Source organism: Polypterus senegalus, chromosome 15, assembly GCF_016835505.1.
Source record: "Polypterus senegalus isolate Bchr_013 chromosome 15, ASM1683550v1, whole genome shotgun sequence".
NCBI classification, from domain to species: domain Eukaryota; kingdom Metazoa; phylum Chordata; class Cladistia; order Polypteriformes; family Polypteridae; genus Polypterus; species Polypterus senegalus.
Genome location: NC_053168.1, coordinates 92,234,210 through 92,261,621, shown reverse-complemented (window position 1 = coordinate 92,261,621; position 27,412 = coordinate 92,234,210). Strand labels below are relative to the sequence as shown.

The following is a 27,412-nucleotide window of genomic DNA, read 5'->3' as shown; positions in this document are numbered from 1 at the left end:
GTATCTGGGAGTGAAGTGGAGTTTTAGAGTGGAAATAATAGATCGTTGTTTGGAACACACGCATTTCATGTCTGTTCAGTTTCTACAGTAATCTGTGTCAACACATTGTTAAAACAGAAACGTTTTTTATATTCTAGTAGTAGATGACAAAATGTAGGCATAAACTATATAGTGTATGAAGCCTGAAGTCCAAATAGCAAAGAAACATTTTCACAAGAATAACACAATTGCGCTTTTATTCAAAATATAACTGCAGAAACAAAAAGCCGCCTTAACATGCGACATTGACACCAGTTTACTGTAACTGCCTCCGTGGTTCAATAGACTCAGCCCTCGCTTGGGAATCAACGGGTCACGAGTTCGATCCTGCGCCCCTCCGTTTTGCGAAGTAAACTGCTCTTAGTCTTACTGTTTTAGAATAAAAGCATACATTTGATTTCAGTCTGTAACAGCGGTGCAATTTATGATCCTTGTAAAGGTTAGCTTTTTTTTTATTCACTTTTCATTCTCTCAGTCGCGTTCAGAATCAATCCATACAACCCCATCTGACACGGCTGTTTTCACTAAAGACGCGCTATAGCTCTGCAGTGTACCACGATGCATACTAACGCAAACAACCCCGGTTCTGACACACAAGCGCTGCGAAGCTGCCTTCTTCGTATCTCACCGTCACTTGCTTTTCTTTTTATTCAGTTTTATTGAGTGTTCTCCGCATGTTGCTGTATGCTTTTCTTTTGTACTCCAGGACATGCAGAGGAAAGAATGGTAAAGACCAGTAACTTCGGCGCTATATGCAATCATCAGACACTCCCCATCTGCCCGTGTCGTTCAAACACAGGAACATATATTGGTGTAAAAGTATAACAAAAGTGCACTTTTATTCAAGTGCACTTTTCCATCGCCTTTTCCTGTAAGAAGCAATGTCTCTCTATGCTGTGGTTTCTATTACACACCTGAAAGAAAGAGACAATACATGTGAACATATCCAGCATACAGCAACATGCGGGGACTGGCAGGAACACTCAATAAAACTGAATAAAAAGAAAATCAAGTGACGGTGAGATACGAAGAAGGCAGCTTCGCCAGCGTCTGTGTGTCAGAACCGGGTGCGTTAGTATGCATCGTGGTACAACGCAGAGCTATAGCGCGTCTGTATTCTGTTTCTTTTGTACTCCAGGGCACGCAGAGGAGAGAATAGTAAAGAGCAGTAAGTTCGCCGCTATATGCAATCATCAGACACTCCCCATCTGCCCGTTTTTTTGTTATACTTTTCAATACTTTTATACTGCTCAAACGGGCATGCTCAAAAAATACACGTGTAATGCCACGAAAAGTGCACGCAGACACTTCATTTCGCAAACAAAACAAGTGCACTTTTATTCAAAACTACCTGTATAACCGAAGAAAAAGAAAGCAAGTTACAGTAGGCGATTGATACGACAGCTTGCATGGTGCAATGCTAAGAAGTGCAGATTTTCATTCCGTGCTATATAAAATCATCACATTCAAATATTAACAGTTCCCACACACCCAAGGACCGTCCTTCCTACATTTACACGACACGTGTACTTGTTGCCGTGTACACACCTCTCTGTGCTATGGTTTCTATTACACTGAATGAGCACCTGACACTGTACTTTCTTCCCTGGGGAAGGTCCGCATCAGAGAATTTCCAGTTCCTGCATAAATTCACACCCGATCTGGCGCTGTTCGTTTTCAAATAATATTGCATTAGTGCGATTATATTTTCACATATATTGTCTCTTTCTTTCAGGTGTGTAATAGAAACCACAGCATAGAGAGACATTGCTTCTTACAGGAAAAGGCGATGGAAAAAGTGCACTTGAATAAAAGTGCACTTTTGTTATACTTTTACACCAATATATGTTCCTGTGTTTGAACGACACGGGCAGATGGGGAGTGTCTGATGATTGCATATAGCGCCGAAGTTACTGGTCTTTACCATTCTTTCCTCTGCATGTCCTGGAGTACAAAAGAAACAGCATACAGCAACATGCGGGGACTGGCAGGAACACTCAATAAAACTGAATAAAAAGAAAAGCAAGTGACGGTGAGATACGAAGAAGGCAGCTTCGCCAGCGTTTGTGTGTCAGAACCCGGTGGGGGGCTGTGTTGGGGGGAGTTTGGCGTTAGTATGCATCGTGGTACACTGCAGAGCTATAGCGCGTCTTTAGTGAAAACAGCCGTGTCAGATGGGGATGTATGGATTGATTCTTTTGATGCTTTTATTCTAAAACAGTAAGACTAAGAGCAGTTTACTTCGCAAAACGGAGGTGCGCAGGATCGAACTCATGACCCCTTGATTCCCAAGCGAGGGCTGAGTCTATTGAACCACGGAGGCAGTTACAGTAAACTGGTGTCAATGTCGCATGTTAAGGCGGCTTTTTGTTTCTGCAGTTATATTTTTGAATAAAAGCGCAATTGTGTTATTCTTGTGAAAATGTTTCTTTGCTATTAGGACTTCAGGCTTCATACATTATATAGTTTATGCCTACATTTTGTCATCTACTACTAGAATATAAAAAACGTTTCTGTTTTCACAATGTGTTGACACAGATTACTGTAGAAACGGAACAGACATGAAATGCGTGTGTTCCAAACAACGATCTATTATTTCCACTCTAAACCTCCACTTCACTCCCAGATACTCAATCAAGCTGAAGTTCGTGCACGTTCTAAATTGGTGGGGGGATGGAATAGCCGGCTGCTCCTAGCTTCTCTTTATCAGCACATTTAGAAGACAAAGGACGCTGGCAGAGAGGTGTGAAGGGATTTAAGAAGCAGTTTAAGGTGGGACGGAATTACGAGTTTTTTCGTAGGCTCTGGTAATTCTAGTGTTAATCCAAGCAGTGCTTCTCTACCTACAATTTCCAAATCACTAAGCACCTTCTTAGTAGTTCTTGCTATTTTTGGGAGGTTATCGAACATACAAACTTAATAAAATGCAAGTTCAAAGCATTTGTTATTTCATTGCCTGTTTTCTAGCTCACCTTTACCTAGTACTCTTCACCTCCTCCTTGACTGTTCTTTTACTGTTAAAATACTGAAAGAATCCCTATGGTCATTGTTCACTTTTTCTGCAATATTTCTTTTCAGCTGTCATTTAGCCATCCTAATACCCTTTTACAGCAATGCTATCATTTGCCATATGGGGAGCTGTTTTATCTTGGTAGAGTAATATATATTGCTCTACTTTCCCCTATTGTATTATTAATATGTAGCCTTAGAATGCCTAATCTCACAGACTTACCACTGTATATAACTTATCCCCACCTTCCCTTCTATATCTATAACCTCAGGCAATTAGATGTAGTAAAAAGACAAGCAGGAGTTAAGTTACACATAAAATAATGTATTACTGATAATATTCATAAATAATAACAAAATGCAAAGTACATTTGAATATTGGCAACCATACAACCTGATAAAATGGTGATGTGTAATTCAGGTGGCACACAGACTTGCAGTTACTTAAAATGTCTCTAGTTAAGGCATCGTTGGTGCTCAGCTTTCAGCCACATGTCTGTTCAATATGGCTGCTGAGCTGTGCTCTTCATTGTGTTGTCTTCATCATCACAGGTTAGCAAGAGAGATGCTTCTTCATCATATGTTGGTTAGAGAGAGACAATGTGGTTGAGTAAGCAAATTTATAGGTTTTCTCCAATTCCTAGAACCAATAGGACATCATGGTACTTAAAGGCCTCTGAGACAAGCCAATTCCAAACAGCCATATCTCAGACCAATGGGAGAAATAGTACATTTAACACCTCAACCCCCAAGACCATATATTAAGCTAACCTGGCTTTGTATGGGGATGAGAAAAGACTTTAGCAGAGAAATACTCATCAAACTGGTTTAAGACACATCCCCCCAAATCCTGTCATAAAATTACAAAGAGACAGTCGTAAAAAGGGGGGGCAAACACGAATACCTTTCACCACTTGGTTTTGCCTAAATTATAAATAAAGACATACAAAACATTTATCAAGTTATATGCAAAATTCCACATCATAACACTCCACCCGATGAATGTTTTGTACAATGTCTTTATAACCAATGTCTTTAAATTGTTTAAAGAGTCTGATGCATAACTTGTGCATTGATTGGTTGGCAGTATTTGCTCTCCCAGTGTTAAAAGTTGTCCGTGACCATTTGTCCATTACATATCTTCTTTATTTCAAAGACAATCTGAAGAACTTGGAAGCGCTCCTGATGACTTATATCTGCTCCAGCTTGCTTCAACTGTTTTTTTAGCTTTCTGGTGGTTCAAAATGAGACAAGTCCACACCTTCCACTAAACTAGCCCACTACAATTTAGTCTATTGTGTGAATTTTTAATCTGTACTTGTTCTCTGTCTAACTGCTAATTAGACCCCTGTCCCAAACTATCTGTTTAAGCATATGCAGCTGTACAATTAACATCAAAATTTGAAAGGTAACATGCCACAGGTGCCAGTACAACCACTTCTGCCCAAGTGACAGCACATGTGCCACTGCATAAACTGTTCACAAACCAACATTTGTGGCCCCTCTGCACACATTTGGGGTTGACTTAGTTGCCTCTTGTGCTTTCCTACCCATGGTGCAACTCTTGACTGCCATCAGCCTTTACCAGTATAGGCTGGCATCACCACCATGAGACATCACAGCTATGCAACTCTCATCATTCCCCCCGTAGGCCACCCCTAGAGTTGTTTGCTCACCATATGCATACTCATTGTGCTAAACACCTCAGTTCAGAATTGGCCCACTGGTCCTGTGCCTGTACCACAGCCGACAATCTCAGCAGGGCTTCCGTATTTTCCCAATTAGACTATACCTAAACATCGGAGCCCATATGTCTTGCAAATGTACCAGCTGCACCTACTTTCCTGAAAAGTTCACCAATTTGCTCAGTATACCTTTTCTTTGTTTAATTATTCCACTTAATTAATTAATACCCAGAATGTATACTTTATGAGCCCAAAATGAATCCCCTTATTTTGGCATTCCTAACTGGTTTGTTCAGTTTCCACCCCTTGGAATATAAATTTGCTGCAGTAATGAACAAACCTTTCCTTTTAAACTATAGCTATTGTGACTAGCCTTATTATTGCATGACTTGTGGACTTGTTACTCACTTAAACCCCAGTAAGTGTCTTTTTCTTGCTGTCTCTTCAGTTCTTCTTCATGTCTTTGTCTTTGCTTGTTTTCTTTGTCGTTTCCTCTTTCTTTTTTTCATTCTGCTATGTAGGCAGGTCTGCAAAATGGAAGGTGACAAAGCAGTTTCTGTCCATCTCATTTTCTTGGCTGTCGGCCTGGTGGCCAAACTCAAACTTTGCTTCCAGGCATTCATTGGAACAGCTTAGCACTAGTGCCATGCCACTCCAATGTGCCAATGGTAACCCGATCTCCTGCATGGATTTTACTCTGCTAATTGCCTTCACTATTTATTACCTGCACCAAACCAAAGTCCATAAAAACCTTACAATAGAAGTAGCACTATTGCAAAAGGCCAGAAAATTGAAACAGAAATAACTGTTTTCCCTTTCCTGTCTTCCTGCGCTACCCTTCTATTTTTTTCATTGCCTGTGTGTCCTTTTTTTATTGTATGGTAACTGCTACCTGAAAGTGTGGGCTAAAACCTCTCCAGAATCCAAGTGCTAAATCCAGCATCTCTAAAACTGACCTGTGTTCTTTACTAAAGACCAGCTCACTTTTCTCCATTTTATTGCATTGAGATTCGTAGGCTGTCTTTTTAAACAACTGGTCAGTCAGGTTTCAATTACTGAACCTAAGTGTGTGTGCTTTTTAATTACTGTTGGCCCCAGCACAGCTGTTAGGACCTCACACCCCTGTGCATTCCTGGCTTCCTGTTTGAGCTTCCTGCTACACCATCCCCCATCCTTTGTTCTTTGGCTTGTCCTGATCCATTCAAACCAACTCCTAAACTGGTGCAATTTCTTTCCAACTCAGCCACTCTTGCACTAGCACATTCAGACCTTTCACACACAAGCACTTGAATTCCTTTCATTTCCATTGTTCTTGTTTAAATTCCACACTTTCTTTATTCAGTATTCTTAAGCCAATTATCCAGTTCATGCCCTCTAGTCAACAATTGCCATTCACACTCACCAGCTCCTCTGCCTTCTATCTGATCTCTTTGTCCTAAATCAAATTTCAGTGCAGCACTGGTTACCTTTCCTAACAGTGGTGAAATATCTATCAGTGTAGCATGTTCTTTAAATACTGGACAGGCCTCAGAATTACTTGGAGATTGTGGTGCAGTGGAGAATAAAGGAAGAAAACACCCTTGCTGTTTTCCCTTCCTTTCATCTCTCTCCTTTTCCTCACACTCACATTCCCACTCTTTATCTGAGCACACATCTGTCTCATGTAAGTCACCCACCCATGTTTAGGCCTCTGAGACAAGCCAATTTCAAACAGCCATATCTCATCCCCCAAATCCTGTCATAAAATTACAAAGAGACAGTCGTAAAAGGGGGGGGGGGGGCAAACACGAATACCTCTCACCACTTGGTTTGCCTAAATTATAAATAAAGACATACAAAACATTTATCAAGTTATATGCAAAATCCCACATCACAACAGGAGCACTGCAATTACTAGTCTTACATGCCTTCCCTCTGCAACTTCCTTTTTAGCTTATTTAATCACCTTAGAGCAGCGTTTCCAAACATGCGGCCCAGAGGCCGCAGGCGGCCCCTGAGGCAATTATCTGCAGCCCACAACGACTTACTTGAACTGCCAAAATCTACCACTAAAATCCGTTTTACATTGCAGAATTTTCCTCACAATTCTGTTTCCCATCCGACGATCAGAATTAAAATACTATTCTTCTTACTTACCTCAACATTTGGTGTTGTTACTTTTATTTCCAGTGACGTCAATTAAACAAACAGTCGACGTAAACGTTTGCAAATTACTTTGTATAGTTCTCGCTGTTAATTGTACGCCTCATTGTTATAGAATGTCATCTTCATTATCGAAAAAGCGCAAGATTGCTGATGAAAAATGAATATTCCCGGAAAAATGGGAAAATTTATATTTTGTCACAGAGGTCAAAGACAGAGCACAGTGTCGCATTTGTTTGCAGTTTATCTTTGTGTTTAAGGAGGACAATGTGCGTCGACAATACAATACACTGCATCGAGAACAGTATTGTGGATTGTCTGGCAAACTACGTGACAAAAAGGTTCAGCAACTGAAAGCATCAATTACAAAACAGCAAAACTTTTTCTCGAATGTTAATAAATCAAGCAAAGATTCTGTAAAAGCGAGTATAATCATCTGTAATATGATACCAAAATCTTCATGACCATTCACTGACGGCCAATTCATAAAAGATTTGTTTTATAAAGGTATGTGAAATTATTTGTCTCGAGAAAAAAACTGTTTGGCAGTATAAGTGTGTCCGCAAATTTGTTGCTAGCAAAATCATTCAATCAGCTAGTAACATTCATCAGTAACTGATTACAGATGCACAAGGTTTTGAAGCATATTCCATAGTGCTTGACAAGAGTACTGGTGTAACAGATACTGCATATTGAGCTGTGTTCATTCATGGGGTTGACGAAAACCTAAATGTAATCAAAGAATTATTAGATTTGTTACCTATAAAAGGCACAACAACTGGTCGTGACATTTCTCAAGAATTGGAAGGTTGCATTAAGAGAGCAGGACTGCCATGGGAGTAAACTCGTGCCCATGGCAACAGATGGTGAACCAACAATGTGTTCTGAAAATGTTGGTGTTGTGGGATTATTGAAAGGAAAACTAAACCAGCTTTCTTTGTCAGGTCCTTTTACTGCCGTAAACGGCATTCTGCACCAGGAAGCACTGTGTGACAAAAGTGTACAAATGAAAGTAGTTATAGGCGTTGTTGTTAAGATGGTTAACTTTATATGAGGAAGAAGTCTCAACCACAGGCAGTTCACTTCATTGTTGTCTGAAATGGACACTGAATATGAAGAGTTCCTGTATCATACCGAAGTCAGATGGTTTAGTCAGGGAAACGTGTTAAAGAGTTTTTTTGCTTTAAGGCAGGAGATAGAGCTTTTTATGGCACTGAAAGGTAAAGATATTTGCCAACTTTCTGATCCATCTTTTCTATCAGATTTAGGGTTTCTTACAGATGTCATGGAACATCTCAACACACTCAAATTGAGGCTCGATGTTCCAAAGCATGTGATTACGATGATGAACGACAATGCAAATCATTCAGATGTTAGCTGTCTTTCCAGGCCAAACAGCTGCAGTCTGGCAATTTGTCTCATTTCTCAGCTATGTAGTCATTGGTACGCGTCAAACCAGAACACTTGAAATATTAGTTAGATATAATTTCTCAATTACTTTGATGTTTCAAGGAGTTTCGGGCTCTTGAACCTCAATTTGAACTCCTTGCGACTCCATTTGTGGTGAACGTTGCTTGTGTTTCAGAAGATTTACAGACGGAGATTGTGGACTTACAGTGCAACACTGTGTTTAAACAGAAGTATATGGATATTGGTGTTCCAGAGTTCTACAAGTTTGTGTCACACAAACACACAAGATTTCTGAAACTTGTTCACACCGCTGCCAGATTCATTGCCTTGTTTGGCAGTACACACATACTGTATGTGAACAGTTCTACTCATCAATGAAGATTAACAAATAAGCATTACATTCAACACTTAGAGATGTAACATTACGATTGGCTACCGCACATGACATCAAGCCCAATCTTGATGTGCCTGTGTCTGCCAAATGCTGGCAATTGAGCAGTCAGACTGCATTTAACAACATTTGAACTGGAAAACTGGATTTTAAAATAAACACGTCAAGTAAAGTGGTAAACCTAGCTGCATTATTGTAGTAATGTAGTATTGTAGATCAAATAATTGATTAACAATAATATTATATATAATATAGTATTGTATTTGTATTGTTTGGAAATGAATGCAGCCCACCGACTAGCACGCTATGTTTGAGGGCTCTTTAACTTCTTTCTGCTTCTAAATTTTGAGATGAACTTGTCCTGCATCATACTTAAAACACTTCTAAAACCACCTCACATCTTCTCGACTGTCTCCACGCTTAGAAGCATGTCCTAGTTTATCTTACTTTGGGCTGCTTTGATAATAACAATAAAGGCCTGGATCCTTAATGCTGTCTAGTCAAATCCAAATATTCTCACTAAGCTGTGGTTCACCATCTAATTGAAAAAGTCTTGCATTTAAATTCTGTTTTGTTTAAATAGTTACTCCCCAACCATATCAGTTTTGCATGTCCTTCCTAAATAATGTGTATCAATCTATGTTATACTGCTGCTCATCTTTATTATTTAGCCAGGCTTCTGTTACTCCAATTATATTAAAGTTATGTGCAGCTACATATAACTCCAACTCAGGGCAATCTTTTTAATGTATTATTTAGTCTACTACGGCACTCTAACTTTGGGCAAGAAATTTTGTAACTATGACATTGGAATTTTATACTGTTGTTTGTTGTTAATCTTTTCGTGTAAATTCATAATCCTGGCTTCAGTACAGGATATCTACAATATAATAGTTTAAAATCAATAAAAGTCTAAACAGTATACAAATTAAATTCTATTGGTGAAAAAATGTCACTGATCCTTGATCTAGATACAAACCTGTAGTTTTTTTGGTAGATGCTTACATGCTGCACATGCCACTTCAAGCTTTCAGTGTTCCGCCTGGTTTTATGTGGTACTGTAGTCATATTACTAAAAATTTCTGAAGCCCTGTGTTATTGAGCAGTCTGCAGCAACCTAAATAACAGAAAATGAAGCAGTACTCCTTCCACATTTTGAAGGGCTGGGTCCTTATACTGAGAGATCCTTTTCTAGAATTTTGATTATTGTTTAGTGTGGGATCACCTGTAGTGGAAAATCTTTATACAACAATTTTTGTCTCTTAACCTTTTGTCTAACTGTTGTAAGCACGATGAGTTCATTTTAAAGTGAAGGGCTTCAAGGTCACTTCAGACTTGGAATAAAGTATCAAGCATCTCTACAGTATGTAATCTAATATAGGATGATCCAATGTTCCATAGATGGACCTGTTTGAAATATATTAACAAGTTATCAGCTTTATGCTAAATATTCTCTTGTACAGTACATTCATATGCTATAAAAGCCAGCCATAGGGGATGCACAAGCTAGTTTGTTTCTTCAGGCCAGTCCCAAGCCCAGATAAATGGGGAGGGTTATGTCAGGAAGGGCATCCGGTGAAAAATTTTGCCAAATCAATATGCAGACAACAATAAAAATTTCCATACTGGATCGGTCGAGCCCCGGGTTAACAATGACTGCCACCAGTACTGTTAGCCAACAGGGTGCTGGCGGAAATTGGGCTACTGTTGGCCAAAGAAAGAGAAGAAGAGATGGGAGACGTGTCCAGAGGCAGAAGAAGAGGAGGAAGGTAAAGAGAGTGGAAATGAGGGTAGGAACTTGGAATGTTGGCAGTATGACTGGTAAGGGAAGAGAGTTAGCAGATATGATAGAGAGAAGTAAGGTTGATATATTGTGCGTGCAAGAGACTAAAAGGAAGGGTAGTAAGGCCAGGTTGATCAGTGGTGGATTCAAATTGTTCTATCATGGTGTGGATGAGAGGAGAAATGGGGTAGGGGTTATTCTGAGGGAACAGTATGTCAAGAGTGCTTTGGAGGTGAAAAAAGATTGTCAGACAAAGTAATGGTTATGAAGCTGGAAACTGGAGGTGTGATGATGAATGTTGTTAGTGCATAAACCCCGCAAGTTGGGTGTGTGATGGAAGAGAAAGAAGATTTTTGGAGTGAGTTGGATGAAGTGATGAACAGTGTACCCAAGGGACAGAAAGTGGTGATTGGAGCGGATTTCAATGGACAAGCTGGTAACGGGAACAGAGGAGATGAGGAGGTGATGGGTAGGTATGGTGTCAAGGAGAGGAATGAAGAAGGTCAGAGGATAGTGAATTTTAACAAAAGGATGGACTTGGCTGTGGCGAATATGTATTTTAAGAAGAGGGAGGAACATAGGGTGATGTACAAAAGTGGAGAAAGATGCACACAGGTGGATTACATTCTATGTAGAAGAGTCACTCTGAAGGAGACTGAAGACTGCAAAGTGGTGGCAGGGGAAAGTGTATTTAAGCAGCATAGGATGGTGGTCTGTAAGATGTCGTTGCAGATCAAGAAGAGGAAGAGAGTGAGGGCAGAGCCAAGGATGAAATGGCGGAAGTTGAAAAAGGAAGACTGCAAGGTTGAGTTTAGGGAGGAGGTGAGACAGGCACTGGGTAGCAGTGAAGAGTTACCAGACAGTTGGGCAACTACAGCAGATGTAGTAAGGGTGACAGCAAGAAGGGTGCTTGGTGTGACATCTGTACAGAGGAAGGAGGAAAAGGAAACCTGATGGTGGAATGGGGAAGTACAGGAGACTATACAGAGGAAGAGGATGGCGAGGAAAAAGTGGGATAATCAGAGAGATGCAGAAAGTAGACAACAGTACAAACAGATAAGGCATAAAGGTGAAGAGAGAGGTGGCAAAGGCTAAAGAAAAGGTGTATGATAAGTTGTATGAGAGGTTGTACAGCAAGGAGGGAAAAAAAGACTTGTAATAATTGGCTAGACAGAGGGACCAAGCTGGGAAAGATGTGCAGCAGGTTAGGGGGATAAAGGTTAAAGATGGAAATGTACTCACAATTCAAGAGAGTGTGTTGAGCAGATGGAAAGAGTACTTTTGAGAGGTTGATGAATGAAGAGAACGTGAGAGACAGAAGGCTGGATGATGTGGAGATAGTGACTCAGAAAGTGCAATGGATTAGCAAGGAGGAAGTAAGGACAGCTATGAAGAGGATAAGAATGGAAAAGCTGTTGGTCCAGATGACATACCTGTGGAAGCATGGAGGTGTTTAGGAGAGATGGCAGTGGAGTTTTTAACCAGATTGTTTAATGAAATCTTGGAAAGTTAGAGGATGCCTGAGGAGTGGAGAAGAAGTGTACTGGTGCCGACATTTAACACTAGAATTACCAGAGCCTACGAAAAAGTTCCGTCCCACCTAAAATTGCTTCTTAAATCCCTTCACACCTCTCTGCCAGTGTCCTTTGTCCTCTAAATGTGCTGATAAAGAGAAGCTAGAAGCAGCCGGCTATTCCATCCCCCCACCAATTTAGAACGTGCACGAACTTCTCCCAGCTCATGCCTTGATTGAGTATCTGGGAGTGAAGTGGAGTTTTAGAGTGGAAATAATAGATCGTTATTTGGAACACACGCATTTCATGTCTGTTCCCTTTCTACAGTAATCTGTGTAAACACATTGTTAAAACAGAAACGTTTTTTATATTCTAGTAGTAGATGACAAAATATATAGTTTATGCCTACAATGCATCTGGGACGGAATTACGAGTTTTTTCGTAGGCTCCGGTAATTCTAGTGTTAAGAATAAGGGGGATGTGCAGGACTGTAGTAACTATAGGGGGATAAAATTGATGAGCCACAGCATTAAGTTATGGGAAAGAGTACTAGAAGCTAGGTTAAGAAGTGAGGTGATGATTAGTGAGCAGCAGTATGGTTTCTTGCCAAGAAAGAGCACCACAGATGCAATGTTTGGTCTGAAGATGTTGATGGAGAAGTGCGTCTTTGTGGAGCTGGGGAAAGCATATGGCAGGGTGCCTCGACAGAAGCTGTGGTATTGTATGAGGAAGTTGGGAGTTGCAGAGAAGTACGTAAGAGTAGTACAGGATATTTACGAGGGAAGCGCGACAGTGGTGAGGTCTGCGGTAGGAGTGACAAATGCATTCAAGGTGGGATTACAACAGGGATCGACTCTGAGCCCTTTCTTATTTGCAATGGTGATGGACAGGTTAACAGACGAGTTTAAACAGGAGTCCCCGTGGACTATGATGTTTGCTGATGACATTGCGATCTGTAGCGATAGTAGGGAGCAGGTTCAGGAGACCCGGGAGACGTGGAGATATGCTCTGGAGAGGAATGAAGGTCAGTAGGAACAAGACAGAATACATGTGTGTGAATGAGATGGAGGTCAGTGGAATGGTGAGGATGCAGGGAGTAGATTTGGCGAAGGTGGATGAGTTTAAATACTTGGGATCAACAGTACAGAGTAGTGAGGATTGTGGAAGAGAGGTGAAAAAGAAAGTGCAGGCAGGGTGGAATAGGTGGAAAAGAGTGTCAGGAGTAATTTGTGACAGATGGTTATCAGCAAGAGCGAAAGGGAAGGTCTATAGGACGGTAGTGAGACCAGTTATGTTATATGGGTTGGAGATGGTGGCACTGACCAGAAAGCAGGAGACAGAGCTGGAGGTAGCAGAGTTAAAGATGCTAAGATTTGCATTGGGATCTGACGAGGATGGACAGGATAAGAAATGAGTACATTAGAGGGTCAGCTCAAGTTGGACAGTTGGGAGACAAAGTCAGAGAGGCGAGATTGCATTGCTGTGGTCATGTGCAGAGGAGAGATATTGGGAAAAAGATTTTAAGGATCGAGCTGTCAGGTAAGAAGAAGAGCGAAAGGCCTAAGAGGAGGTTTATGGATGTGGTGAGAGAGGACATGCAGGTGATGGGTGTAACAGAACAAGATGCAGAGGATAGAAAGATATGGAAAAAGATGATCCGCTGTGGAAACCCCTAACAGGAGCAGCCAAAAGAAGAAGAATATTCATATGCTATAAAGCCTTTGTCTAACAAAGGATTGTTATCATAATCTAATTTGTAATATAAGAGTAACTTTGTATTGGTGTGCTCTAAAGATATCTTTGTTTAAATGAAATTATTTGCTTAAATATTTTTTTTATATACTGCTTAAGTCTGAAGAATCTTTTTATTTAAGTTGAACCTGGGTCAAGACATTTTCCCTATCACACTTAAATAATTTTTGAAGCGTTCCAGATAGAGGCACCCATGACAAATTGTTCTGCGAGCCAGACAAACAAAATTCCAAAATATATCACGGTAGGCCTAAATAGATCTAAGACAACAGTAATAAAGCTTTGTAGGTGTCACACAGGATGGACAGACATCCCGGCTAGGAACCAGGAAGATCCATACCTGGACAGGAGGCTCCAAAGGAACATAAAGGCGTCCCAGTCAAGAGAGGAAAACAGGTTACACATGGACTAGGCAGCCCTAAGGGTTGGACAGACATCCCAACCAGAACTGATTGTTCCTTACCCAGGCAGGAAGCCCCAAATAAATGGACAGATATCCCAACCGGACATGGGCTTAATACCTTCCTTGGGCAGGAGAAGAGGACAGGGAAGGATTGCCTCTGGGGGATCCATCCATGTCAGCGCCCATTCGGGAACCAGCAAAAAGCGCCGGAGTTGTAGTCCAGCAGAACAACCCTGCTGGGGTCCGAGGTTGTCACAAAGGGTTTCTGCAGGGAGATGTGCTCCCCGGAATATTGGACTTCCGTATGACCCAGAAGTACTTCCATCAGGCAGTAGTCCTGGGGCTAAAAGTACTCCTGGGTCCCTAATAAAAGGGATCGCACTCTCTTATACAGACGAGTCAGAACTGGGTTGAAGGAAGGAAACACTCAACTGGAGGACGGCAGTTCGGTGGTGAGAGGAGAGAGTACTGTGGGGAGAGAGAGAGAAACAGTGCTTGTGCTTTTGTCACTTTTTAGAGGTATTGTGGTGAATAAACTCTCCTTTATTTGAACCCAGGACTCTTTGTGTGATCGTGTTTGGGGGTTTTGGTGGTGACTGGGAGTGGTATTCACCAGCTACACAAAGGCCAAAAAACTGCAAGGTAATATGTGGTCATCCAACACCAGGAAAACAGTCAGAAGCAACACAAGTCATATCAAAGTCAAGTGTAAGACATATTAAGGCATGCTGGATCATGGCATTAAAATTTGATCCTCAGGAAATGAATTGTAACTTCACTAGCAGGGCAGAATATGATACTCGTGTTAGATGCTGAAAAATTCCAATTACATATATTTGGAGACAACTCTGTATAAAGCATTGCTTGTAGTAGCAGAACTTTCAATCTCTCACCTACTATAGAGCTACATGTGTTAAAACCAGGGATTTTCCCTGGCTTTTACTGATTTGTTGTTTTACTATGATTTTTGGCATTTTAGTTATTATTTTTGATGTTTTTATGTTATGTTTATTAGATTTGTTTATTATTTTTTATTTACATCCTGTCATTTAAATGCAAGTCTGTTTCTTTGTTCTATGGGTGGTACCACTTCTGAGACTTCCCTCTGGCTTATAATGAGCAAGAAAATAGAAACTCAGGAGTGGTACACTGACATTTATTGGAGTCAATAGCAGGTATTTTTTATTGCATTTAATTTACCTTTTTTGATCTTCATTTGCTCTGTTTACTGGATTTCAGCCTTGGATTGCATATTGGGACTGGTTTGCTAGGACTGCCTTTTTGGCAACTCCTTTTTTTGTTCTTTTTGAGCTTTTGTATATACAGTACACCCCCAAAATTCATGAGGGTTACGTTCCTAGAGCACTCGCAAATTGTGAAAAACCGCGATTTTTGGATGTGGATAAAAAATGCCTTTTAAATGCCTATTTTTATAGTTTAAACCCTAAATACAGTATGCCCCCCAAGCACTTTAATTTTGTTGCAAACTCAGCTTAATATATTACCTAAAAAATTACCTTAATACATTACCTAAAAATAGAATGTAAAGGTAAACCCGTCTACTGTACAGTACTGCTATTTCTATCGCGGTGCTAGAATGTAAAATACGGACGTTACCGCTATATGTACTGCAATTCATGCAAGCGTGTTTTCTTTGGTATGCGCTGTCGTTTCTTTGTTATAAGTAGAACAATTATGTAATAATTTCATTTAATTAAAATACAGTAAAATGTACAGGTACTCACCAATGATGAATGATATTGATGATGATGATGATGATGAAGTAGCTGTGCAGTACAATGCAGAGGATTTAAAACTCCTCATGTGGCGTCTCTTCTTCATGCACTTCAGGAGGAGTCATATCTTTGGACGGGTCTTCATCTGGTGGGGTTTCATGCTGGCTTTTCTTTATAGGTTTCAGGAACATTGTGATGGGAAGTTGCTACATTGTCTCCTGTAGCGAACTGCTGGTACAATTTCCGTGCTTTCTCACAATGTTACTGTTCAAGGGGATGTTTTTCTTCCTGTAGTTGGTGATCCACAATGCCATGGCAGATTCCATCCTGACGATATTTTTATTCCTTATGGTCATTACCTTTTTGGCACTATCACTTACAGATATGGAACTCTAGATCGCTGCTTCGTTCTTCTTTATGTAGTGTGTGGTGCTTTCATTAATGCCACAGTGGCGCGCTACTGCAGCATAACTTTTTAGTTCCTGGAGCAAATCCAGTAGTTCAACCTTCTCCTGGAGTGTTTTAAACTTCTTCTGGCGCTTAGGCTCAGTGCCAGAAGCCTTAGAAGGTGCACGGCGATTCAGCAACATCTTGTGCATTTAAGAATAACAAAATGAATACAATAACAAAATGGAAAATACAAAGACACTCAGCTGGAGTCGCATCACAGGGTAGCAATCAATCAGCAGCAAGGAGAAATGAATAACGCTCTCGGATTGGCTACTTTTACCATTCCAAACCGCGTTTCCCTGAGCGGTGGTAAACCCACTCACCTGGAGACGCGTCACAGGGCAGCAGTCAATCGGCAGCAAGGAGAAATGAATAATGCTCTCGGATTGGCTACTTTCACCATCCCAAACCGTGTTTCCCTCAGCGGTTGATTCCTGTTCTCTCTACAGCACAGTATTGCCACGAAAAAAGCCATAAAAAATTGCGGAGGATAGCGCTTTCCGCTAACAATTAATAGTTAGGTTCTAAGGAAAAATCTGCTAATGACTGAGTCCGCGAACCCTGAACCGTGACTTCGCGGGGGTCTAATGTAAAGATATATACACAGTTAGATCCAGAAGTATTGACCGCAGTATGTAGAAAAGAAGGAAGAGCTCCCAAAGAGCGCTGAAGAAAAACGCTGAATACTTTATTCGCGAGATACAAGTTTAATGAGAAGACACGAGGTATAAACGAGACTTTGGATCACTTTGTAACGGAGTTAAAATTCCAGTAGCGAGAAACTATTAAGTGCTGGGTCTTAGCTGACATTAAATAAAGCCGTGGACATCGCAACATCACATAAGAGAGCAGCTCACGTGAACTGACTGAACGCAGTACGAGTGATCACTTCCATGCATCAAACCTGTTCAAAAAACGCATTACACAATTGACAAGGTAGGAAAAGAATATGCTCCGAGTTGAGCTCCACAGTGAACGCGGTCTTGCGAAGCAATTTCGTCACGCTGCCACCAAATACTCACAGAAAAATACACAAGTTAATATATATGTATGTGTGTATACACATACCCTCCATTCATCAATCCGGAGGAAAACCACGCAGACACGGGGAGAACATGCAAACTCCACGCAGGGAGGACCTGGGAAGCAAACCCGGGTCTCCTAACTGAGAGGCAGCAGCGCTACCACTGCGCCACCGTGCCGACCGTGTGTATATATATATATGTATATTTATCTGTATGTATGTATATATGTTGATATGTGTATATATATATATAGATATGTATATATGTTGATATGTGTATATGTATATATATATATATAGATATGTGTATATGTAGATATCTTTATATGTATATATATTTGTGTGTGTGTGTGTGTGTATATATATATATATATATATATATATATATATATATATATATATATATATATATATATATATATATGACAACACCAGTCATAACAGTGACAAAACAATTACATTGACAATCATGTTACATTATTTTTAAAATGTTTCCTTTTCTTTTTCATAACTTCTTTAACACACTACTTCTCTGCTGCAAAGCGCAGGTATTTTGCTAGTCATTAATAAACACCAGGGACTCACTTCCATTTGCAGTCACATATACCCATGCTGTAACACTGCCTCCGCCACGTTTCACAGATTATGTGGTACGCTACAGATCATGAGCCATTCCTTCTTTTCTCCATATTCTTCTCTATCCATCATTCTGGAACATATTAATCTTAATTTCATTTCCCTAAAGAAAAGTGCCCCAAAAGTGGACAATTTTTTTTTTATTATTTTCTGGCAAAGTCTGCACAGGACTCCAGGACATGCAGAGGAAAGAATGTTCCTCTGCAAGGTGACCCATGAACGCTCTTGTTTTCTCAGTGGCCAGGTCAAGCTTGTTATAGCACAAGCAACCGGCCACCTGCGTGCTCCTGTTAGCACTGAATAAGCTCATGCCTTCTGGTATCAGCGCGCAGCACCGGGGAAAAAAAATGAAAGAGACAAATATATGTGACATTTTAAAGAAATCATTGTATGACCTGAATACTGTAGTACCAATCAGAAAACATCATCGCACTAATGCAATATTATTTGAAAACGAACAGATCGGATATAAATTTGTTACTTGTAAAAGTTAGCTTTTTTCACTTTTATTTTCTCAGTCTCATTCACGCTCTCCCTCCCCTACTGATCTGACCCTAACTAACTAACTAACAGCGCCAGCATAAATTCTCAAGAGACAGCGGCATCACAGCTCCACACTATAGAAAGTTTCTGTCTCAATTTTTTTCCCATGTCCTTCCCCCTCCTCTATCCGACTCGCCATTGCAACGACGTTTATTTTCCTCTACATTCTTCTTCTCCTCAGACGTTCTTTTTCGTTGGTAAGACTGTGTACAGTCTTGACAAACAATAATAAACAATACTGCCTCCAGACGTTCATGTAGTGCATTGCAGTTACAAAAACCAATGTAGTTCTTTGTGACTGGAGCCTCTATTGAAGGTTCTGTTTATGACGCGTCGACAATAAAAAATCCATGTTGACGATTTTTTGTAGTTGACATCGTCGATTACATCGACTAATCGTTGCAGCCCTACTTAAGTGATTATAATACTCCACCTAGACATGTGGTGGCGCTGTTTAACAACAATCTTTCTTCTCCTCCCTCTGCAGAAAGGAAGACTGACACCTTTCCATTCATGACATCACTTATGGGGTGTGATCACCTGGACCCACCTGTTCCTCCCAGAATCCATCATGACCAGAAGAATCCCCACCTTGGGGCCCTCTGCCTGATTGAATAAGTTGGAACGACTTGATTGCGTTGTTAACATGTGCTTTCTTTCATTTTTTTCAACGTGATAATAGACAGAGATAGCATTTAAGGCCCTCCAATATTCTTTAATCTCTTTTGTCCTTTTTTATAATGGCATATTTAGCAGAATCAAGGTGGGACAATGTCTGAATCCCAAGATGTCACTTTAATCTTTCAGGCCATGGTGGAGGAAATGCATTAAGGTGGCATGAGGTGGTATTAAAGATTAACCCTAAAAAATGTTATTTTGGTTTAATGTAAGCTAAATATTTAGGTTACTTTGTGGGTAGAGGTATTGTGTGACCTCAGTGTACCAAAGTTGAAGCCAACAAAAAGGAACTTTCAAGCCTTCTTAGGATTGGCAGGGTACTATCACCGGATCATTCCTAGTTTTTCCAAGAGGACTGCACCTCCGATGGACTTAGATGAGAAAAGGGGGACCAAATTTTGTGACTTCAAATGTGTCCTCATTCCAGCACCTGTATTAATAACCACCGATTTTACTTTAGCTTTTGTTTTGCAGACCGATCCTTTGGATGTACCTAACTCAGAAATTTTTGGATCGGAAGACCAGGGATGCAACTGTGGAACACGAAGCCGTTGTGATTAAATGGGTTATTAACCAGCTGTTATTACCTTCTAGGTCGCAAATTCACTCTGGTGACAGACCACTCATCTTTATAGTGAATGTCCCTGCACAAGAAGTTGAACCCCTGTGTCACTATATGATTTTAAGATCTTCAGACTCCTCCATCGTAATGGTTCTCTCCATGCCAACGTTGATGCACTGTCTTGCGTTTATGACCTTAAAGTTCTCTGATACTGTCACACGTGTACATTTGGGGAACATTTTCTGGGGTCTGACGACCTGCATCCGCCTCTTCCTCTAACCCTTACTGGAAGACCCACCCTCTTGGGCTGTCTACCTGATTGAATAAGTCGGAACAACTCAATTGCATTAATACTCATTTTCTTTCATTTTTTCGAAGTGATAATTGACAGGGTTAACCTTCAAGGTACCCCAAAACTCTTTAATCTCTTTTGTCCTTTCTTTCAATACATATATACACACACACACCACACAAACATAAGTCAATATCACTTTTAGGTATGTTTAGGCTAAAACAGGGCAGTACAGTTTGGGGTCAGGCTAACCTGACCTGGTTTATAAGTCTTTTTTGAAGCCTCACACCGTTTTGCCATTTTTAGTGTGCTCAATGATAATAACATGAGATATCCTATAAAGATTAGAAGATGCTTGTTCAGCTGTCCCCAGTATTCAAGTGAAGTCAAAGAGGCAACAGAAAAAGAATGGACCATAGCAGTAATGTCATACACACAAGACTTAGTTTGCTACTTTTATTCCTACTGGCCCCTTTCCCATTTTTTTTACATGTCATATTTAGAAGAATATAGATTTGTTTAAAGATATTTTTTGTGTGTGGAGCAACTTGTTTTTTGTGCTACTGCACAAAAATATATCCATCCATCCATTCTCTAAACCATTAAATGACAGGAAGCCAGTCTTGGGTACACTTAAAACACATTAATCCTATTCTCACTTGCCAAACTAATTTAGACACATAATTCATGTACATCTTTAGCTCACAGAACAATCCACAAAGACATGCAGGGCACACAAAAATCTTTAAACACTTAGTCCAGTCCAGAATTCCAACAGAGGAAACTGGAGGTGTGAGTTAGCTGAGCTAACTACTGAAACAATGTGCTAGTCTCCTTTTACTTTAGTTATACCATATTTGTAAATATGCATTTCACAAAACAGTTATTAAATAAAATCCATTTGAACTGAATTATCATAATAAGTGTAACTAAGAAAAATCCCATTCTTTTACTTATTGAAACCCTAACAAGGAAAAAGGAACAAGTTTAATTAAACTTTAAAAGTTAAAAAAATAACTTTGTCTCACACAATGACAAAGCAAATTTCAAATGTAAGAGTCCCTATACATTGATTTGCTTATCAATCCATTATACAACTAAGATGTAAATATTTCATAACTACCAAAAAGACAAAAAAAAAAAAAAACAGTAAGTCATTTATCCATTGTTGAACACACCTAATCAAGTTCAGAGTTAAGGGTGGTAGACAACCCTGAATGGTATGCCACTGCATCACAAGGTACACTTATTCACACACCCACACTAATTCATGCCATAATGATCTGGAAGCCTTAGCATAAAGTATAAATACTTATTTATATGAATTTATAAATATAGCAAAGTTAAAAACAAAACACATCATGGATTACAAATCCCTGTGCAATATATACAAATAAACACAATTAAAAAAAACTAAACAAAAAAAACATATACAGCTATATACTTTATTTATACTAGGCTCTTAACAGTATAAAGTTGAAACATAATTTTAACAGTGAAGGGTTAAAACATTAACTAGCGTTCCATAACATGCTTAAACACCATTCAGAGTTCTGAGGTGCCCCATACTATCCTGGCAGCACTAGGAGCAAAGCAGGGCACTTATTCATCACATGGCACATTAATAAATGAGTCAACAGCACCTTTACTTCAAGTTCAGTGATTTTATTGCCACGGTGCTGACAACGGTTACCTAGTTAATCAAATACAGTATATCCTGACAATGAGCAAATATTCCATTGTCTAGTTTATTACTGTTATGTACTAGGAAACTGTTTAAATCATAGTAAGCATAGTTCTGTTCACAGGGTTTCTGTGATCTTAATGTGTCTTATAATGACAGTGTTTAGCTGAGATCTTTTTATCTTCTCAGTGTGACAGCTACAGTATACAATTAAAAAACCCTTATCTTGTTATTAAAGAGCTGCTGTTACAGGTGTTTCCTTTAATGTGACTTTTTGCCACACAAGTTCAAAACAAGAAAGCTTTGTCATTCCCAGACTGTTTTATTAAATGAGAAAATGTGCAAAATGTTAGTAAAACCTAGCCTTAAGGTGTTATCTCTGCTGAAAGGAAGTATTCCTATTTAATATAATTCAGGCCGGTGGGGGGTGAAACCTATTCTGTAAGCATAACATACAAAATTGGAAATAGTTTTACACAGACTAATAGCTGTTTGTGATAGCTCCATACTTTCTGTGAAAGTAATTTCCTTTCAAAATAGCAAATCACAGTAAATTATTCATGCCACATGGTTGGTTTTGCTTTGATCTACTTCTATATTTATATGAGTACTCACATAAAAGAACAGAAAATATATCCCTACCCACAAGAAAAGTAGTACCAGGAATAGGCAATATAATGATTATTTCCAGCCCCTTTTTGTTGTCACAGAAATATGTTGGAAGCACGGAAGGTGCAGATCAATACTCAACATCTCTCTTGGTTTGAAAAGTGGACTTGTTTGTTACGTTTTTATGCTTCTTCCTCTGTGCCTCATACACTCCACTGCAAATTGCCAATGTGGGCAAGAGATCAGGAAGATGCTTAACTATAGAACACAATGTTGCATAGTAAATGCATGTATACCATGTTCATAAATAACTCTTGACTTGAAAAGTATCGAATTTATCATTGCAGTAACAGATGTTAATATTTTAAGCATATTTCAATTCAATTCAAATTATATTTCTCATCAATAACTTGAGTGCACAGCAAAGGTCTGAAAATATAACACGAAATACAAAATATAATTAAAGAAAACATTAAACATTATCCAGCAACATGATGCAAAGCATGTAAGTAAATTAATAACTGTTTTGTTTTGGCTCATAAGAAAGAGAAAAAATGAAACTATGATAATTATAGTACTGTATGACAGTGTGCTGTACTTTGAAGTCCCAGAACGTTCTTTCTAATTAAGCGCTTTATGTAATAACTTTATATTTATATACTTTTGGCAAAAGGATTAGGTATACTTTTGGTGATTTGGCTCAAATATTTTAATTGGCTGAACAGTGCATCAATTTTGTATAGAGATTTATTTTCAAACAGCTATTAGACACCAAAGACCACTTCACCACAAAATATGCCACCTTGAAACCCCCAATAATCTTATTTTTAAGCACAAAATACACATTATAAACATGACAAAATGTTTCAAAATCTGCACATATCTTCCTATAGGTTCCACAGCTATAACATACAAGAACCATCATATTTACATTTGAACTAAATGATAATAGACCTGTTAAACAACTAAAAATGTTCCTGGAAGTGAAAACTTTACTTGTTATTCACTGGACATTTGTCAGCAAACTGTAAGTATTTCTAAAAACTTAGACATACAAATTAAGAGTTCTCAATTAATTTATAGATAGGTATGCTCAATTTTATACAAACTGGACATTTTATTTGAGAATTCTTTAATAATTATAGGATTATTTAACATAAAATCTGCTAAATAAAAATGTTATTATAAACATCACATTAACTTTATTTAGTTACCTTGACCTTCAGCCTTATTTGCAGAATGAAGTATCATGACTAGAAATACCAGAAGAAGTGAAGGCATTGTCCCACATCCAGAAATGACCTTCATTATGTTAGTATGATGATCTTGTGCAACTCTGGAAAAAAACACATTTAACATAATTTTAAACAAAAGAAAAAATGCTAACCAAATAAAACAACATTAGTGTCCATTTTGCAAACTGGCAAAGTATTTTAATTACTGAGGTAACGTGGATCGATCCTACTACACCTAAGAGCTTAAAATTCGGATAAAACTGATGGCTACTGTAGTGGCAATGGTGCGCAAAGAATGTGCGCTCTGACACTGAGAGAGACAGATCAGCTGATGTCACAAGGTGAGGGAACCGCTGACAGTGAGGCGGGTTCTGCGCATCTGATAGACAGAGGTCTCCATTTAGCTTAGGCCGCAAAGTACATGCCTCTGTGCTACAGACTACATGTTTACAGCTCACCTCCAGCAAATCTTTGTGCTGTGATCCCACAGCAATCCAACTGGAGATAAGAGTGGGATTTCAATTGTAAATGGGTAGCAGCCGACACAAAGACAGATCAGCTCACATACCACTCACAGTGGTCGGAGACAGGCACTGCACAGATAACAGATAAACCTCTCTGTTTAGCTACACCATAATGCACTCAACTCTGAGCCAGAGAATGCTAATTTGTAATTCTCCAGCACTTTGAAATTTATAAATACAGAAATTCTAAGTGAACTAAGCAGTACTGAATGTGTACATGGTCAACGCTGATGACATACTGACATTAGACAAGGAGTGCAAATGGGAAGAGGCAAGTGAGTCACACACACAAACTCCTCGACCGCTCACTCAATACAATCGAGGTTAAAAGTATAGTGTATACACCCACAGTACAGCATTCATGAATTCATGAATGAGCAAAACCTTCTTTGACTTGTAGTCTACACATCATGCTATATAACTTAACATTCGTCAACAAGTTTGACTCATTGTTGTCAGTACAGCAACCCCCACCCCCACCAACACTGCTACACTCTATCTGCAAGCTGAGGAGGCTCTGAAATCCCAACTACCATCTGCACCCTACCTAACCTTCCCCTACAGTGACATCATATCTGTGGTCTTCACCCCTCTTTCCCCTTCCTAGAATGAGTGTGTCTCTGCTGATTAAGAGAGGAAAGAGATGGGAAAACTGTGCATAAACAAGGGTGCTGAAAATATCTGCCAGCCAGTTCTGTGGGGTCATTCAGCACTTATTCTCCCTTTTTCTGAATTTGCAGATGGTGTGATCCCAGTGCCAAAAAAAAGGCATACCAGCTATGCCAAGGACAACAGACCAGTTGATCTTCTTTCATATATCATGCGATTTGAGAGGCTGGTCCTAAAACAGCTACCACACCTGGTTTCAGAACATCTGGACATATATACTGTAAGTGTGGAGGATGCTCTAATATACATGATCCAAACAGCCTACTCCCATTTGTTCATAGCCAGCACCAGAGTGTGGATAATGTTCTTTGACTTTTCCAGTGCTTTTAATACCATTGTGCTTCATTGACAGGGAAAGGTGCTATATAAATAAAATGTAATATTATTATCGACTGGCGAAAAAGCTCAAGACTTTGAATCTTGACCCCCCTTGATTCCCTGTATTCGTTAAATATAATTTTATTTATTCATTTACCTATCTATTGATTGATTGATTGGCTATATTATCTTTCATGCGAGTCTGTATACTTGTATTTTAAGTGGATTATTTACCACTAGAATTACCAGAGCCTACGAGAAAACTTGTAAATCCGGCCCACCTTAAATCCATTCGCACCTCTCCGTCAGCGTCTTTTGTCCTGTAAATTTGCCAATTAAGACAAGCAGCAAGCAGCCTGCTATTCCATCCCCCAACGTCACAGAACATTCAAAGTTCTCCCAGCTCATCATGCCTTGTTTGATTATCTGGGAGTGAACTTCTGGAGTTTTAGAGTAGAAATAATAGATCGTTATTTTGAACACATGCATTTCATGTGTGTTCCGTTTCTACAGTAATTTGTGTAAACACGTTGCTAAAACAGAAACGTTTTCATATTTTAGTAATAAATGTTACAAAATGTAAGCATAAACTATAGAATGTGTGAAGCCTGAAGTCCAAAGATCAAATAAAGACTTTTACAAAAGGTTCAAGGACGATACAACAGCTTCTGTGGTGTAGTGGTAAGATATGCTGACTTGTAATCAAGGGGCCACCAGTTCAATCCCCACTGCCTCCTACATTTGCCGTTTTCAGTAGTGAGCTGCTCTTATTGTTAATATTATATAGTACACACATACTGTACCGAAATGGCCAAATATTTTACACCTTTGGAGAATCGCCAATGCCTCTTAAACATCTTAGATTCACACGTGACGATTTGAGTAGTGGACACTTTGATGCTTATGAATGTTTCAACTCTCAAAAGCTGGATGCAAAGTTATAAATGAATGTTGTATGCTTACAATTCTTGACAGATGCCGAATGTTACTTCAACACAAGTCCTGCAAATACTAACGTAATTGAAACAAACCATGAAACTCAAACAGATTATGACAGCAGCAATCCAAGCTGTGAGAAAACAGTAAAAAGGATGCATGTCAGACGTCGTGCTAGATGTTTTCTGATGCAGTTGGACGAAAACAACTTTGTGACGCTGCCGCCAAATACTAGCAGAAAAATCCACAAGTTCATAGACACGCTGGCATTAAATATTCGCAGGCAAATCCACAACTTAATACTGGGAATGCCTGTTAAACATCTTAGATTCACAAGTACCGATTTGGGTAGTTAACACTTCGATGAATGAAACCTGTTATCTTTATAACGGTTGACAAACACGGAATGTAACTTGAACACAACACATCCTCCAAATACGAACCTGATTGAAAGAAATAATGATAATCGTCATAACTGTCACAAAACAATTACATTGACAATCATGTTACGTTATTTTTAAAATGTTTCCTTTTCTTTTCATAACTTCTTTAACACACTACTTCTCCGCTGCGAAGAGCGGGTATTTTGCTAGCAATAATAATAATAATAATAATGTTACATTTATTGAGCAGCTTTCACAAACCCAAGGTTGCTTTACATATAGGGTAAAAAAAAAATACACAGATGACAAAAGTTCGTAGAAGAGGAAAGTTTTGAGTTGAGATTTAAAAGTGCAGAAAGATGAGCATTCTCTGAGAGACTGAGGAAGAGAGTTCCAGAGTGGAACTCTGGAAAATGGACGGAGACAGACAATGTTACGGAAATGATAGAATGAAATTTTTGAAAGAGACCTAATGTGTAGCTCAAAGTTAAGTGATGAATCAAACAAAACACCAAGATTTCTCACAACAGGAGCAGGTTTGACAAGTGTGCCATCAACAGAAACAGAGAAATTGGATGAGAAAGTTGGGATTTTGGACCTACCAGTAACACTTCAGTTTTATTGGCATTAAGTTTGAGAAAGTTATTTTCCATCCATAGCTTAAGATCAGTGATGCAGTCAGTGAGTCTACTGGGAGGTGAATCTGTAGGGGAGTCTGTACTAAGATATAACTGTATATCATCTGCATAACAGTGGAAGTTAAGGCCATGTCTGTGAATAATGAGTCCCAAAGGAAGGATATAAAGTAGAAAAAGTAATGGCCCAAGGACTGAACCCTGATGGACACCATGCGGCACAGGTGAGAATTTATATTGGCAGAGTGAAACAAACTGTTGCCTATTAGAAAGATATGATGTGAGCCATTGAAGGGCTAAGCCAGAGATGCCTCCAGCAGAGAGACGTGACAGGAGGATTTCATGATTAACAGTGTCAAATGCTGCACTT

The 27,412-nt window shown here is 39.3% G+C and overlaps 1 protein-coding gene across 3 annotated transcripts in view; it reads right to left on the bottom strand.

Moving 5' to 3' along the window:
• The window catches only part of col14a1a (collagen, type XIV, alpha 1a), a 501,463-nt gene that overhangs the window by 392,587 nt on the left and 81,464 nt on the right, over positions 1–27,412 (bottom strand). For all 3 annotated transcript variants that reach the window (XM_039736768.1, XM_039736767.1, XM_039736766.1), the window contains exon 2: positions 23,557–23,678. In XM_039736768.1, coding sequence (XP_039592702.1) covers positions 23,557–23,650 — 94 coding nt within the window. In that variant the 5' untranslated portion in view covers positions 23,651–23,678. The remainder of the gene's footprint in view (positions 1–23,556; positions 23,679–27,412) is intronic.